Source organism: Oncorhynchus tshawytscha, linkage group LG07, assembly GCF_018296145.1.
Source record: "Oncorhynchus tshawytscha isolate Ot180627B linkage group LG07, Otsh_v2.0, whole genome shotgun sequence".
NCBI lineage: Eukaryota > Metazoa > Chordata > Actinopteri > Salmoniformes > Salmonidae > Oncorhynchus > Oncorhynchus tshawytscha.
Genome location: NC_056435.1, coordinates 5678499 through 5692312, shown reverse-complemented (window position 1 = coordinate 5692312; position 13814 = coordinate 5678499). Strand labels below are relative to the sequence as shown.

Here is a 13814-nt window from a genome sequence, read left to right as displayed (position 1 = left end):
GCTTAGGAAGGCAACCAAAAAGTCCTGAAATTTCTATTCCTAACTATAACATTTTCTGACAAGATAGAACTGCCAAAGGGGGCAGAGTTGCAATCTACGGCAGAGATAGACCTGGATAGTATGACAGAACTATACAGGCTGTGCCCAAACAATTCGAGCTTCTACTTTTAAAAATCCACCTTTCCAGAAACAAGTATCCCACCGTTGCCGCTTGTTATAGACCCCCCTCAGCCCCCAGTTGTGCCCTGGACACCATATGTGAATTGATCGCCCCCCATCTATCTTCAGTGTTAGGTGACCTAAACTGGGATATGCTTAACACCCCGTCATCCTACAATCTAAGCTAGATGCCCTCAATCTCACACAAATTATCAAGGAACCTACCAGGTACAACCCTAAATCCGTAACCACGGGCACCCTCTTTGATACCATCCTGACCAACTTGCCCTCTAAATACACCTCTGCTGTCTTCAACCAGGATCTCAGCGATCACTGCCTCATTGCCTGCGTGCGTAATGGGTCCGCGGTCAAACGACCACCCCTCATCACTGTCAAACGTTCCCTAAAACACTTCAGTGAGCAGACCTTTCTAATCAACCTGGCCCGGGTATCCTGGAAGTATATTGACCTCATCCCATCAGTAGAGGATGCCTGGTTGCTCTTCAAAAGTGCTTTCCTCTCCATCTTAACTTCTTGGATATAGGGGGTGCTCTTTTAATTTATGGATAAAAAACCGTTCCCGTTTTCAACAAGATATTTTGTCACGAAAAGATGCTCGACTATGCATATAATTGACAGCTTTGGAAAGAAAACACTCTGACGTTTCCAAATCTGCAAATATATTATCTGTGAGTGCCACAGAACTGATGCTACAGGCGAAACCAAGATGAAATTTCAAACAGGAAATGCCCCAGATTTTGAATGCGCTTTGTTCCAATGTCTCCTTATATGGCTGTGAATGCGCAAGGAATGAGCCTACACTTTCTGTCGTTTCCCCAAGGTGTCTGCAGCATTGTGACGTATTTGTAGGCATATCATTGGAAGATTGACCATAAGAGACTACATTTACCAGGTGCTCCGGTTGGTGTCCTCCGTTGCAATTATTACGTAATCTCCAGCTGCGTGTATTTTACCATTTGCTTCAGAGGAGAAACCAAACTGCCACGAATGACTTATCATCGAATAGATATGTGAAAAACACCTTGAGGATTGATTCTAAACAACGTTTGCCATGTTTCTGTCGATATTATGGAGTTAATTTGGAAAAAAGTTTGGCGTTGTAATGACTGAATTTTCGGGGGGTTTTCTTAGCCAAACGTGATGAACAAAACGGAGCGATTTCTCCTACACAAATAATCTTTTTGGAAAAACTGAACATTTGCTATCTAACTGAGAGTCTCCTCATTGAAAACATCCGAAGTTCTTCAAAGGTAAATGATTTTATTTGAATGCTTTTCTTGTTTTTGTGAAAATGTTGCCTGCTGAATGCTAGGCTTAATGCTATGCTAGCTATCAATACTCTTACACAAGTGCTATGGTTGAAAAGCATATTTTGAAAATCTGAGATGACAGTGTTGTTAACAAAAGGCTAAGCTTGTGAGCCAATATATTTATTTCATTTGCGATTTTCATGAATAGTTAACGTTGCGTTATGGTAATGAGCTTGAGGCTATAATTACGCTCCCGGATACGGGATTGCTCGAAGCAACAGGTTAAATAAGCATGCCCCAATCAAAAAATGTAGAACTAAGAACAGATATAGCCCTTGTTTCACCCCAGACTTGACCTCCCTTGACCAGCACAAAAACATCCTGTGGCGTTCTGCATTAGCATCGAATAGCCCCAGCGACATGTAACTTTTCAGAGAAGTCAGGAACCAATGTACACAGTCAGTTAGGAAAGCTAAGGCTAGCTTTTTCAAACAGAAATTTGCTTCCTGTAGCACTAATTCCCCAAAAATTAGGGACACTGTAAAGTCCATGGAGAATAAGAGCACCTCCTCCCAGCTGCCCACTGCACTGAGGCTAGGAAACACTGTCACCACCAATAAATCTACAATAATCGATCATTCCAATAAGCATCTTTCCACGGCTGGCCACGCTTCCACCTGGCTACCCCTACCCTGGCCAACATCTCAGCACCCCCTGCAGCAACTTCTCCAACCCCCCACTTCTCCTTTGCCCAAAACCAGACAACTGATGTTCTGAAAGAACTACAAATCTGGATCCCGACAAAATCAGCTGGGCTAGACAATCTGGACCCTCTCTTTCTAAAATTATCCGGCAAAATTGTTGCAACCCCTATTACTAGCCTATTCAACCTCTCTTTCGAAAGGCAAGATCAGATCACCAACCATTTCGAATCTCACTGAACCTTCTCCACTATGCAATCTGGTTACCGAGCTGGTCATGGGTGAACATTAGCCACGCTCAAGGTCCTAAACGATATCATAACGCCATCGATAAAAGACAGTACTGTGCAGCCGTCTTCATCAACCTGGCTAAGGCTTTCAACTCTGTCAATCACCTCATACTTATCGGCAGACTCAATAGCCTTGGCTTCTCAAATAACTGCCTTGCCTGGTGCACCAACTACTTCTCAGATAGAGTTCAGTGTGTCAAATCGGAGGGCCTGTTGTCCGGACCTCTGGCAGTCTCTATGGGGGTGCCACAGGGTTCAATTCTTGGGCCGACTCTTTTCTCTGTATATATCAATGTCGCTCTTGCTGCTGGTGATTCTCTGATCCACCTCTACGCAGACAACACCATTCTGTATACATCTGGGCCTTCTTTCACTGTGCTAACAAACCTCCAAACGAGCTTCAATGCCATACAACACTCCTTCCGTAACCTCCAACTGCTTTTAAAATGCTAGTAAAACTAAATGCATGCTCTTCAACCGATTGCTGCCAGCACCCTCCCGCCCGACTAGCATCACTACTCTGGATGGTTCTAATCTAGAATATGAGGACAACTACAAATACCTAGGTGTCTGGTTAGACTGTAAACTCTCCTTCCAGACTCACATTAAGCATCTCCAAACCAAAATTAAATCTAGAATCGGCTTCCTATTTCGCAACAAAGCCTCCTTCACTCATGCTGCCAAACATACCCTCGTAAAACTGACTATCCTACCGATCCTTGACTTTGGCGATGTCATTTACAAAATAGCCCCCAAGACTCTACTCAGCAAACTGGATGTAGTCTATCACAGTGCCATCCGTTTTATGAGCAAATCCCCATATACTACCCACCACTGTGACCTCTATGCTCTCGTTGGCTGGCCCTCGCTTCATATTCGTCACCAAACCCACTGGCTCCAGGTCATCTTTAAGTCTTTGCTAGGTAAAGCCCCGCTTTATCTCAGCTCACAGCAGGTATATTTCACTGTTCACCCCCAAAGCCAATTGTTCCTTTGGCTGCCTTTACAGTTCTCTGCTGCCAATGACTGGAACAAATTGCAAAAATGTAAAAAATGTCAATTTAAATTTTAAAAGTTTTAAATCACTGAAGCTGGAGAATCATATCTCCCTCACCAACTTTAAGCATCAGCTGTCAGAGCAGCTCACAGATCATCGCCTCTATGGTCTATTTATTGCCTATCTCCCTACTATACAGATACAAGTGAACCAGAGTCTAAAGAGAATGGTTTTACTAACAATTTGGGAATAACACATAGTATCATGCAGCCCATTTCCATAGAATAGATTTCCATTCAATGTTCCCATTAATACACCATAGTCCTCTTTGTCTTTCGCTCCATTTCCCAAATCTTTGTAGTCGCTGGGCAAAATCACATTAGCTGTCTCTCTTTATGATCCTGGATGTATTGATGTCATCGTTAATGATGACGAGAGTTAAATCGGGCACACTGAGGTTTATGGGATGTGAGTAGAGCGAGCAGATTGGGCATCAGTAGGCAATGGAAGAGGGCCAGGGAGACTGGCATTGCATAAGAACAATGCATGCTGCGCCAACCTGTCACTCAGTGCTATTCATATACCCACATAGAGCATACTGTAGACAAAATGAACACACAGCATAAACATACTAACATCCACACAGACACATACAAAGGACTAAAACATACATCATTTAATTCACACAGACTAAGGAGCTGCATGTGGATACACTCCCACTAAAATACACATATTATGCATGCATGAACACACACACACACACACACACACTCCCCAGGTGGAGGCTGACAGCGTGTGTGTGTGTGTGTCAGAGAGAGCAAGAGAGAAACAGCTGAAGGGCTTGGAGATTAATTAAGATAGTGGAGATGAGAGAGAGATGACAGTGTGGGGGTGACGGAGGGATGTAGCAAGCTGAATGAAAGAGCAATAGGAGACGAAAGAGAGAGCGACAGAGAGAGAAATTAGAAGAGACTGGGTAGAATAAATGAACAGAGAAAAAGATAGAAAGGGGAAGATGGGGAGAGAGAGAGAGAAAGAGAGAGAGAGAGAGAGAAAAAAAAACATATAGCCAGCAGCATGAAAATCCTACCAAGTGAAAGCATCACTCATAGGAGAACCCTTTTTGGTTCCAGATAGAACCCTTCTAGATAGCACCTTTTTTTCCTGAGAGACCTGCCGATGACAACCGTGACATGAGAGAGATACCAAGCCAACACACGAAGAACTTGGAAGCCTGCTCACACCTCCCTCACCCCTTCTCACTCCCACCTCCGCCTCCCCCACGTTCATCAAACAGGCCTGAAGGGTTAGGGACCTTTATATACACAGGGCCTCAGCTGGACCTTTCCGGACCCTTCTGTGAGCTGAATGACTGTGTGGGTGAGTGTTTGTCTTGAACATGCCCTTATAGCACCTCCTTGGCTACATACAGTATGTTGTCATGGAGATAGCAGAACGCCACCCTAGACACTCTGTGACATCGCGCCCCGCTCACGCCGATAGAGGCAGAGTCTCATCAAGAAAACAAAGACACCTAAGAAGTTCTCCATTGATAATCTTAATGAGACTCATAATCAATATTGGTCACAATATTTCACATAGGCCCACTGTCATCACCATTGAATGTGTCTCAATCGGTACTTTTACATGCATAGTAATAATTGTATATTAAACTGATTATGGCAGTAGGCAGATTAGGCAATAGTCATTCAAACACCTTCCTCAGCTTATCTTAATCGGGGTAAGGTCAAAATCGAAGTAAGCATACGGCGATGGTTTTCTGAGCAATTTTGCTAATTATTAGGATATGTAAACAACTTAAAAATTGGCGTTCCAGCTGTGTATTTGATCTGTGCATGTGCTAGCATCAGCCGAGCGAGCCTCTCTCTTTAACTCGAGTGAAGTGAGTTCGGGACAACTGAATGTATGCTGAACAAAAATATAAATCGGAACATTCAACAATTTCAAAGATTTTACTGAGTAACAGTTCAATGAAATAAATTAATTAGGCCCTCATCTATGGATATCACATGACTGGGCAGGAGTACAGCCAGGGGTGTGCATAGGCCCACCCACTTGGGAGCCAGGCTCACCCACTGGAGAGCAAGGCCCAGCCAATCAGAATTAGTTTTTCCCCACAAAAAGACTTTATTACAGACAGAAATACTTCTCAGCATCAACACCCCCCTCTTTTATTCATGAAACATGGGACCAACACTTTACATGTTGCGTTTATATTTTTGTTCAGTTTAGTTTTCACATACAAACTTTATATGTCCAAATAAAAAAAAGAAATGGTCGCTGTGGTAGAACGTTTATTTTGATTGGCGATGTTCTGCATTTATCCCATCAGTCCCATCAGGTAGTCTGGTTTCAGATGTATCCATGTAAACAGGATTATTAGGGAAATCATTCTTCTTCCAAAGCATGTAAACATTTAAATCAAACTATTAACTATTAATCTGACTTTCCACAAAAATTGCATTATTGTGTGCATGTAACAGCACTCAATGTAACCAGGGAATTTCACACACACACACACCACCTACAGTGCTACATTCCAATGGCATTCCGTACACTCGCATTAACATCTGCTAACCATGTGTATGACCAATATAATTTGATTTGATGGCATCCACTTATCCTGCAGTTGGATACATTGCATTGAGAATCTTTACACAGAGGTTCAGTACAATAGAGGGACTAGTACAAGGGAGCATAGCGCTGCATGTGTTCTGCCTGCGTTAAGCTTGAACGGTAGTGAGAAAAATGCTCTACGACTCATATATTATACAGAACCCATCAGCTCTCCACTGTTACGCCCTATCGCCGTGGTGATGATGATGTAATCCCTCACGGTTGTGATCTGAAGATGTGGATGGCAACGCAGCGACGCGTTACGTAAGAGAGAACATAAAACCCCCTGCCCCCTCCCTACTTTCCTGTGCGATACAGGGAGAATAGGAGGTGTATGCCTGGCTAAGTCAGTGTGACATCATAGAGAGAAAGAGAAGAAGAGGGGGAGGGAGAGGCGGAGGTGAACTGACCGAGCGGCAAATGGTGGCAGAGAGTGAGTGGAAGAGGAGTGAATAGGAAAGGCCAAAGGAGAGAGAAAGAGAGAGAGATAGAATAACTAACTATCCTGTATTTTACAAAGGGTTAGAGAGGAGTCCCTGTACTGAGGCACCACAGGTCCAGATAGTAGGGATATAGCCTGTAATAATTTAAACTCTCTCTCACAGCCTCTACTATATTGGAGTACAATGAAGCCCAACTGAAACTCCAAGGGGTTTGGCAGAAACACAGGGAGGGATGCCAATTCGGTGTTCTAAATCACAGCCAATGTGTGTGGTTGAGTTTGTCTTCAGCCTGAAAGGTGGGCGTGACAGATGTCAGCAGATATGATTTATAGACTCCATTGCAAGGGGCTGGGATGTCATGTCACATCTTTGATCGGATTACATTATAAATTGTGACGGATTCCTCAACTGAGGTGTTAGGCCTACAAGAACGCTTTGGTTAGATACCTCGAGGCTGTCTGGTTGCCTGAATCTACAGCTGTTACTGTGCAACTGATGTTGTTGGATCCCCAATGGAGGTGAGGCACTTGAAACATACAAGACACAAGCTTCTTACATGACATGGCAGAGCTTCAACTGCTTGCCCTTGTCCCTATAAATCTCTTCCATTTTAGAGATGCTGAGGATTATGGTGGAATGTCAACAGTTGTAGAATATACTCCAGTTGTAGATCGTGAAAAGATTGCCAGCCACACAGCCCCTTCCCTCACTGTGAATGCCATCCACAGCCATACCCCTAACCAAACCATAGGATATCATGTTACATTACTTTTCTACAGATAAGTTACAAATCCTGTAGAACGTTAGTTCTGCAAGTGTCATGTAAGATGATTCACCACAGGAGAACTTCATAAGGAGATGTTATACAGTGTTGGGGAAGCTACTCTGAAAATACAATTTACCAAGCTACCAACTACTTCAAACTGAAGTTAAATGACACTAAAGCTACCCTTTAAGAAAAACATAGTTGACTTAACTAAAGTTACGTTGAAATTGTAGTTCACTACCTCCAAACTACTTTTTGATCAATTATAATATCTAAATCTGAAATGTCATAGACTAGAAGATGCAAAAACAGACCACTGTGGAGTCAGATGTTAACATCATGTGTGATGTGGCCTATTACACACAAAAACCATTTTAAGTGAGAATTAGGCAGGTCTGATGCTGAAAAAGCAAGGATGCTATAGCCTACTTCACCCATATTTTCATTTAGCAAAAACAGTAGTGTGTAGTTCCAGTAGTTAGCTACACTGCTATATACATGGAAAAACAGGAATTAACTACTGAAAACACTGTCAAGATCTGAATTTAGTTCGACTACCACCAAGCTGCTGCAAAATCTATATGTATATGTTCATTACTCCCAAACACGGATTTTGTTAGTGTTACTAATTATGGTTAGGTCAATGTAGGCTTTTTGTTGGCTATGGAAAGCCCTATGACATACAGTATGTAGCATTTATGCCTACTGAATGTAAATCTCTATGTAAAACATATTCAAACGTAACCACATCTGAACAACGCATTGACTGGATGGGGGATGGAGTGAAAGTCTTGGTGTATGTTGTACACTTAGGAAAAAAAAGGTGCCATCTAGAACCTAAACGTGTTCTTCGGCTGTCACCATAAGAGAACCCTTTGAAGAACCCTGGTTGGTACAGGTATAACCCTTTTGGTTAATTGGTTCCAAATAAGTCCATTTCTACCTGGAACCAAAAATGGTTTTTACCTGGAACCTAAAAGGGTTCTCCTATGGGGACACCCTAAGAACGCTTTTGGAACACTTTTTCCCCCGAAGAGTGTAGGGTTAAATGTCTAGAAACAGAAGGGTGGATGGATGGGGTGGCAGGGTAAAGGAGCAGCCCTGAGGACACCGCTTTAGCTGCTACATAACACTGCCCCCTAAGAACTGATTTAGGATCAGATTTGTGCATTCAACTCCTGACCTCAGCCACAGGGAGGTAATATAACCAGCTGCTATTAGATTTAGTAGGCTGTAGCGCCAAGGGATAGCCTGTATAAAACACATTGATTGAAATAGTGATTGTAAAATAGTGTAGCCTAATTGAGGTGATGGACAATTCAGCCTGTTATCTGATTTACCGAGAGGTAATGACTGGGCAAGGGTGTTATTTTGCCCCAGTAGCCTATATCAAAAACAAATGTAATCCCTATGTACATTCCTATACATTGGGCAAATTGAGTCGGCCCCACCCCCTGCTTTGTAGCTGGACAAAGGCAACGACAACCCAACATATATCGGAAACAATATTATGTCTTGCCTAAAGGCTACCATTTATAATTTGTCATTCCATGAACAATGGTGAGCAAAAGCTGCTGTTTTTACGAGTGTTATCATGTGAAACGAGAGGACCGAGCTCGGTATGTGTCAAGTGGATCGGGACCCTAGTTTATGTGTCGCTGATCCCTTATTCACAGAGGGATGTGTTTATTTGTATTTTTTTTATCAACATCACACACGGGTCGTCAACACACGGGCGCCCTGCGCTGCATCCATCCTCTTATGCTGGAACAAAAGACCCAAATCCTAATTTCTCTATTCCATAAACCAAAGATAACAATGACAGTCACATTGAGGACCACGTCTATGGCAAAATCCCTTTGTGAAACGGTTATTTCGCAATGATGACAGCAGTGGTCCATGCACCTGCCCATTAGCCCACACCAATACGCTCACCTGAGACAAAAAAATACAAAGGAGACAACCCCGCCTTTGATGGGCCACCCGACTCATTTATAATTTTCACATTATTGAAAAGCAGGGTAATGGTGATTCTACATGGCTGCAGCAAAGCAAAGCAAATTGGCATTAACTCTGCTCCATAAAACCGAGCGCGCGCCTTCCGCCCTCCCCTCTATCTTGGTCGCGCAAAACATGTCCAAATAAAAACCAACGTCGATGGGACACAAAAAACATGAATGTTATTTAATATTCTTTGTCATATGCAAAAGGCTCTTAATTAACAAAACAGATGCCCCACGGTGCCGGAGGAGAAAACAGCGTTTTTGTGTCACGTGAAGCGAAGCCATTGCAAGTAGGTTAAATCGCGCAGTAGTCTAAGAGTGCGGTTGAAACGCGCAAAAAATGCTACGTATCACAACTACGACCATTCCGTACCTTTGCTTTCTTCCCTCTCCTCTTGGTTTTCCTCTGTGGTAGACTCCATGACTGGCTTCGTCCCATCCATTTTGGAATGTTTTCCTTTGAATACTTTTTCTCCCTGTCTTTTGGATTCTGACTTTGCTCTCTCTTTCTCTCTCCCTCCCTCCCTCACCCTCTCAAGCTTAGCTCCTCTGTATATACTAGGCTACAATCCCATTTCAAGATTCAAAGGTCTTGTCCGATTTTGTACAGATTAGTGGTCCCTAAACGATGCCAGCGAACGCTTTGGCTGTATGTCACTTGCAATCCCAATTCGGCGATGGATAAAAACGTTGATCACGGTAGATTTTTGAGCGCCCACCCTATTTTATAGTATAGAATGAACTCAACCACATGACCCATCCCTGCCTCCAGGCACATAGCATCCCTACACTTGTGGAAAAAACGGTTCCAACAGGGTTCTTTAGCTGTCCCCATATGATACATCGTTTTTTTATTCCAGGTCGAATTTAAGGGGGGTGACCACCTCACTATCTGTATATCTCTCCTTTTTTCTCTCTCTCTCTCTTGTTTTCTTTCTCTCACCTGTGTGATATTGCTGTACACTCTTAGAAACAAATGTGCTATCTAGAACCTTGAAGGGTTCTTCGGCTGTCCGGAAAACACTTTGAATAACCCTTTTTGGTTCCAGGTATAAACCTTTGGGTTCCATGTAGACCCCTCTGTAAATGGAATCCAAAAGGGTTCTACCTGCAACCAAAAAGGGTTATTCAAAGTGTTTTCCGGACAGCCGAAGAACCCTTCAAGGTTCTAGATAGCACATTTGTTTCTAAGAGTGTACAGCAATATCACACAGGTGAGAGAAAGAAAACAAGAGAAAGAGAGAGAAAAAAGGAGAGATACACAGATAGTGAGGTGGTCACCCCCCTTAAATCGGGGTTATAGGTTACTGCACCGCAGGCTGTATCTGTTAGCACACACATGCACCAATGTGCAAACTCACAGTACTGACACACAAAAATACACACACGTCAACGCTCACATATGCACTTGCACTAACGCACAGAAGCTATCACACAAAAACACATGCACACACACCGCCCACTCTCCATCTGGTGACTAGAGGGCTAGAAAGAGAGAGTGGGTGATCTACAGAGAGTAGAGAATAGGAGAGAGGGAGAAGAGGGAGGTGAGGAGAGAGGGAAAGAGGAGAGAGTGAGAAGAGGGAGATGCGGGAAAAGAGGAGAGAGTGAGATGAGGAGAGAGGGAGAAGAGGAGAAAGGGGGATGTGGGAGAAGAGAGGAGAGAGTGAGAAGAGGGAGTTGTGGGAAAAGAGGAGAGAGGGAGAAGAGGAGAGAGGGAGATACTGAGAGAGAGAGAGAGAGAGAGAGAGAGAGAGAGAATATAATACAGAATAGTCTAGGCTTTTATTTGATCTGTAGTTCTGGTGTATAGGCCTACAGTTTGGGGGATGGTTACAGACTTCCCCATCCTAACAAAATATAAGATAATTCATGCTGGACAATAAAATTACAAAGAAAACTACATATTCATATTTAATTTGAATTCATTTTCTCTGTGTACTATTGTTCAGCTCATTTTCTAATACACACACATCCTCAAACAAAGGGACGCCATCTGCCCCGAATCCTCTTAAATAAGGTATTAATTCTGATGCACGTGGCCTAATGCAGCTCAAACGCTTGCTGTCTAGCTGGACAAAGCCTCATGCTCTGTCTGTTGTAGCAGAGCCACACAACTGTCCAGGAAAGGGGCTTTCAGAGCACAAACAGGTGTTTTACAGAAGGGCATCAGGAGGCAGACTCTGAGGGTCCAATATGTGGTGGAAAAATCTTCACATGGAGGCTCAGGCTGAGCTGAGCACTGGACAGTGCAGTTCAACACTATAGCTCCTGAAGGTTGAATATCGTCACACACACACACACACACACACACACCATCCAATCCAATGGTCATAGAGGGGGAGCAAACAGCAAACCTCCTGGGTGAACCTCAGGGTCCATTTCCCCCCACATCCAATAATCCCTTATGCTGGGTCACAGATTAAGCACTTGTCCAGAAGATGAGATACAGTGGGCCCTGGCACTCTCTCCTTCCGCACACATAATACACACACACACACACACACACACAAATACATTATAGACACACACATACTACACACTCTTTGAGGTTCGGATCCAATCTGTTCCAATTTAGGAGATATACAGTATTGGCTTGACCTGTTATATCCTCTCTGGAAATCTCCTGCAGAGTTAGACATTGGGCTTTGGTCAAGTAGAGTAGATATCAGTCCCAATCATAGAATCCTTGACCATAGTGTCAAACAAAAAACAGCTGTTCTAGTTATTATATTTCTATGGTTAGTCTTTGGTTGGGAGGGTCATTGGGGAATGTAGGGATTTAATATCCCTGTATATTAATCCTCTGTAGCCATATGACTGCATCCTGTATACTGACTGAATTATCCACTAAGGACTAACAAATGCGGTCTAGACAGGCCAATAACTAACTCTCTCTGTCGCTCTCTCTTTAGATCAGGCCACCCTGATCACTAGTCTTTGCTGACTCATTCTATGTCCCAGAAAATGCACTGAACCAAAGATGTCAGCCACATGGCTTCCCTTTATAAAAGAGCTCAACAATGGAACCGTGCCTTTAATTCCTCATAGGAAATGACTACTTACTTTCTTATGAACACAAAATAATAGTTTAAAAAAAACTCTGAATATGAATTAAGGAGCGGGACCGGGACGCCTCTCCTTCCTCATTACTGTGGAACAGAGAGGAACTAGAGCCGCTGGAGCCACAATGGGGTCGTCACTCTCCCAGTAATGAGGCCATTACGGCTCCATTATGCCCTCCGATGTGGAGTTAATGGGGAGAAAGGAACAGCCTGGCCTTCCTTTGATGTCCCTGGAAACAACACTGCAGTTATGTCCTCTAATTCTGTCCCACTCCCAAAGCACCTCCATTTTGGAAATCGGTTTACAAAACTTAACCAATTCTGTTAAAGGATATGTATGTGTGTCTGACTTGGCAAAATGGATCGGTCCGATCTTCTACAAGTCAACATGTGAGTCGATTCAAATATCGACTCAACAGAGAGATTATGTCAGCCCAAGGGGGATGTCAATCGCTGTTGCTATGGTGACATGTCAACATGACAACAGTCATAGCTGGTTGAAATCTATGAATCTAATGATGCGATCGGTTCCTAGGACACGTCTTCGGTGTTCTCTCCGACAGCTGAAGTCAATGAAGTGCAAATCTTTGAAATCCCGAGCTAAATACGGATGGCTGTAAAGAGCACCTGGTCAAGTTTGGAAAAGAAACAGCAGCAGATATAATCAGCCCTGTGGGTGGATGTTCTGTCTTGGTCATCAGCAAGTCAACTTATGGCATCATCTACAGACCTTCTCCCCAGAGTTAGTGGATGGCCACCCTGACAGAGGCTTTGGAACGCACGGTCATGTTTTTTTGTTTACGCCTCAAGCTGTCTCTGTCTCCTTCCCTCTTCAGAGTTATTTAAAGCCCCCGGGGACCTGCTCCCCTCCACCGCTTGCGGGGCTCTCCAGCCATTAGAGAAAAGAAGGAGAGAAAACAGTATTTTCTCAATGCACCAAGAACACCAAGCACACCACCCCTAGAGGCATTCTGCATGCATCTGCATCATCCCAAATGGCACCCTATTCCCTATTTAATGGTTCTCTAAAAGTAGTGAACTACTGTATACTGGGAATAGGGTGCAATTTGAGACACACCCATGTTCTTGAACAAGTTCCCATGATTCTCATGACCCCCATTCGGTCACCCTACTCCAGCCTACTGCGTTTCCACCAATGAGCTGCCCTTGTCTGACCCCTGAACCCTCTCTGAACCGTCGTCTGAGTCTCGTATCCTACTCACCTGGGATAGCAGCAACCTGTCCAGTGATGATATGCATGTCTATTGCCTATCGGGTGGGGACGGAATTTCATCGATACACAGACGACTGATCACAAACACAAGCAACCAAAAAAGCTAACTAATACAGATACACACACACACACACACACACACACACACACACACACACACATATATAAACACACATACACAATGCACATTATCTGGGAGTGGGCATTAGGAGCCTCCTGCTGAAGCTTCATCTAATCCTGGCCGTTTT

The 13814-nt window shown here is 43.6% G+C and overlaps 1 protein-coding gene across 3 annotated transcripts in view; it reads right to left on the bottom strand.

Annotated features, from left to right (window-relative positions):
* Window positions 1–13814, bottom strand: part of LOC112253745 (neuronal membrane glycoprotein M6-b) — a 32069-nt gene that overhangs the window by 12608 nt on the left and 5647 nt on the right. Inside the window, exon 1 of one of the 3 annotated variants that reach the window (XM_024425715.2) lies at window positions 9641–10053. The exons of 1 other annotated variant lie outside the window; for it this stretch is intronic. In XM_024425715.2, coding sequence (XP_024281483.1) covers window positions 9641–9710 — 70 coding nt within the window. In that variant the 5' untranslated portion in view covers window positions 9711–10053. Of the gene's footprint in view, window positions 1–9640; window positions 10054–13814 lie in introns of those variants that run through there. One more of the 3 variants, XM_024425716.2, reaches the window with a different exon arrangement.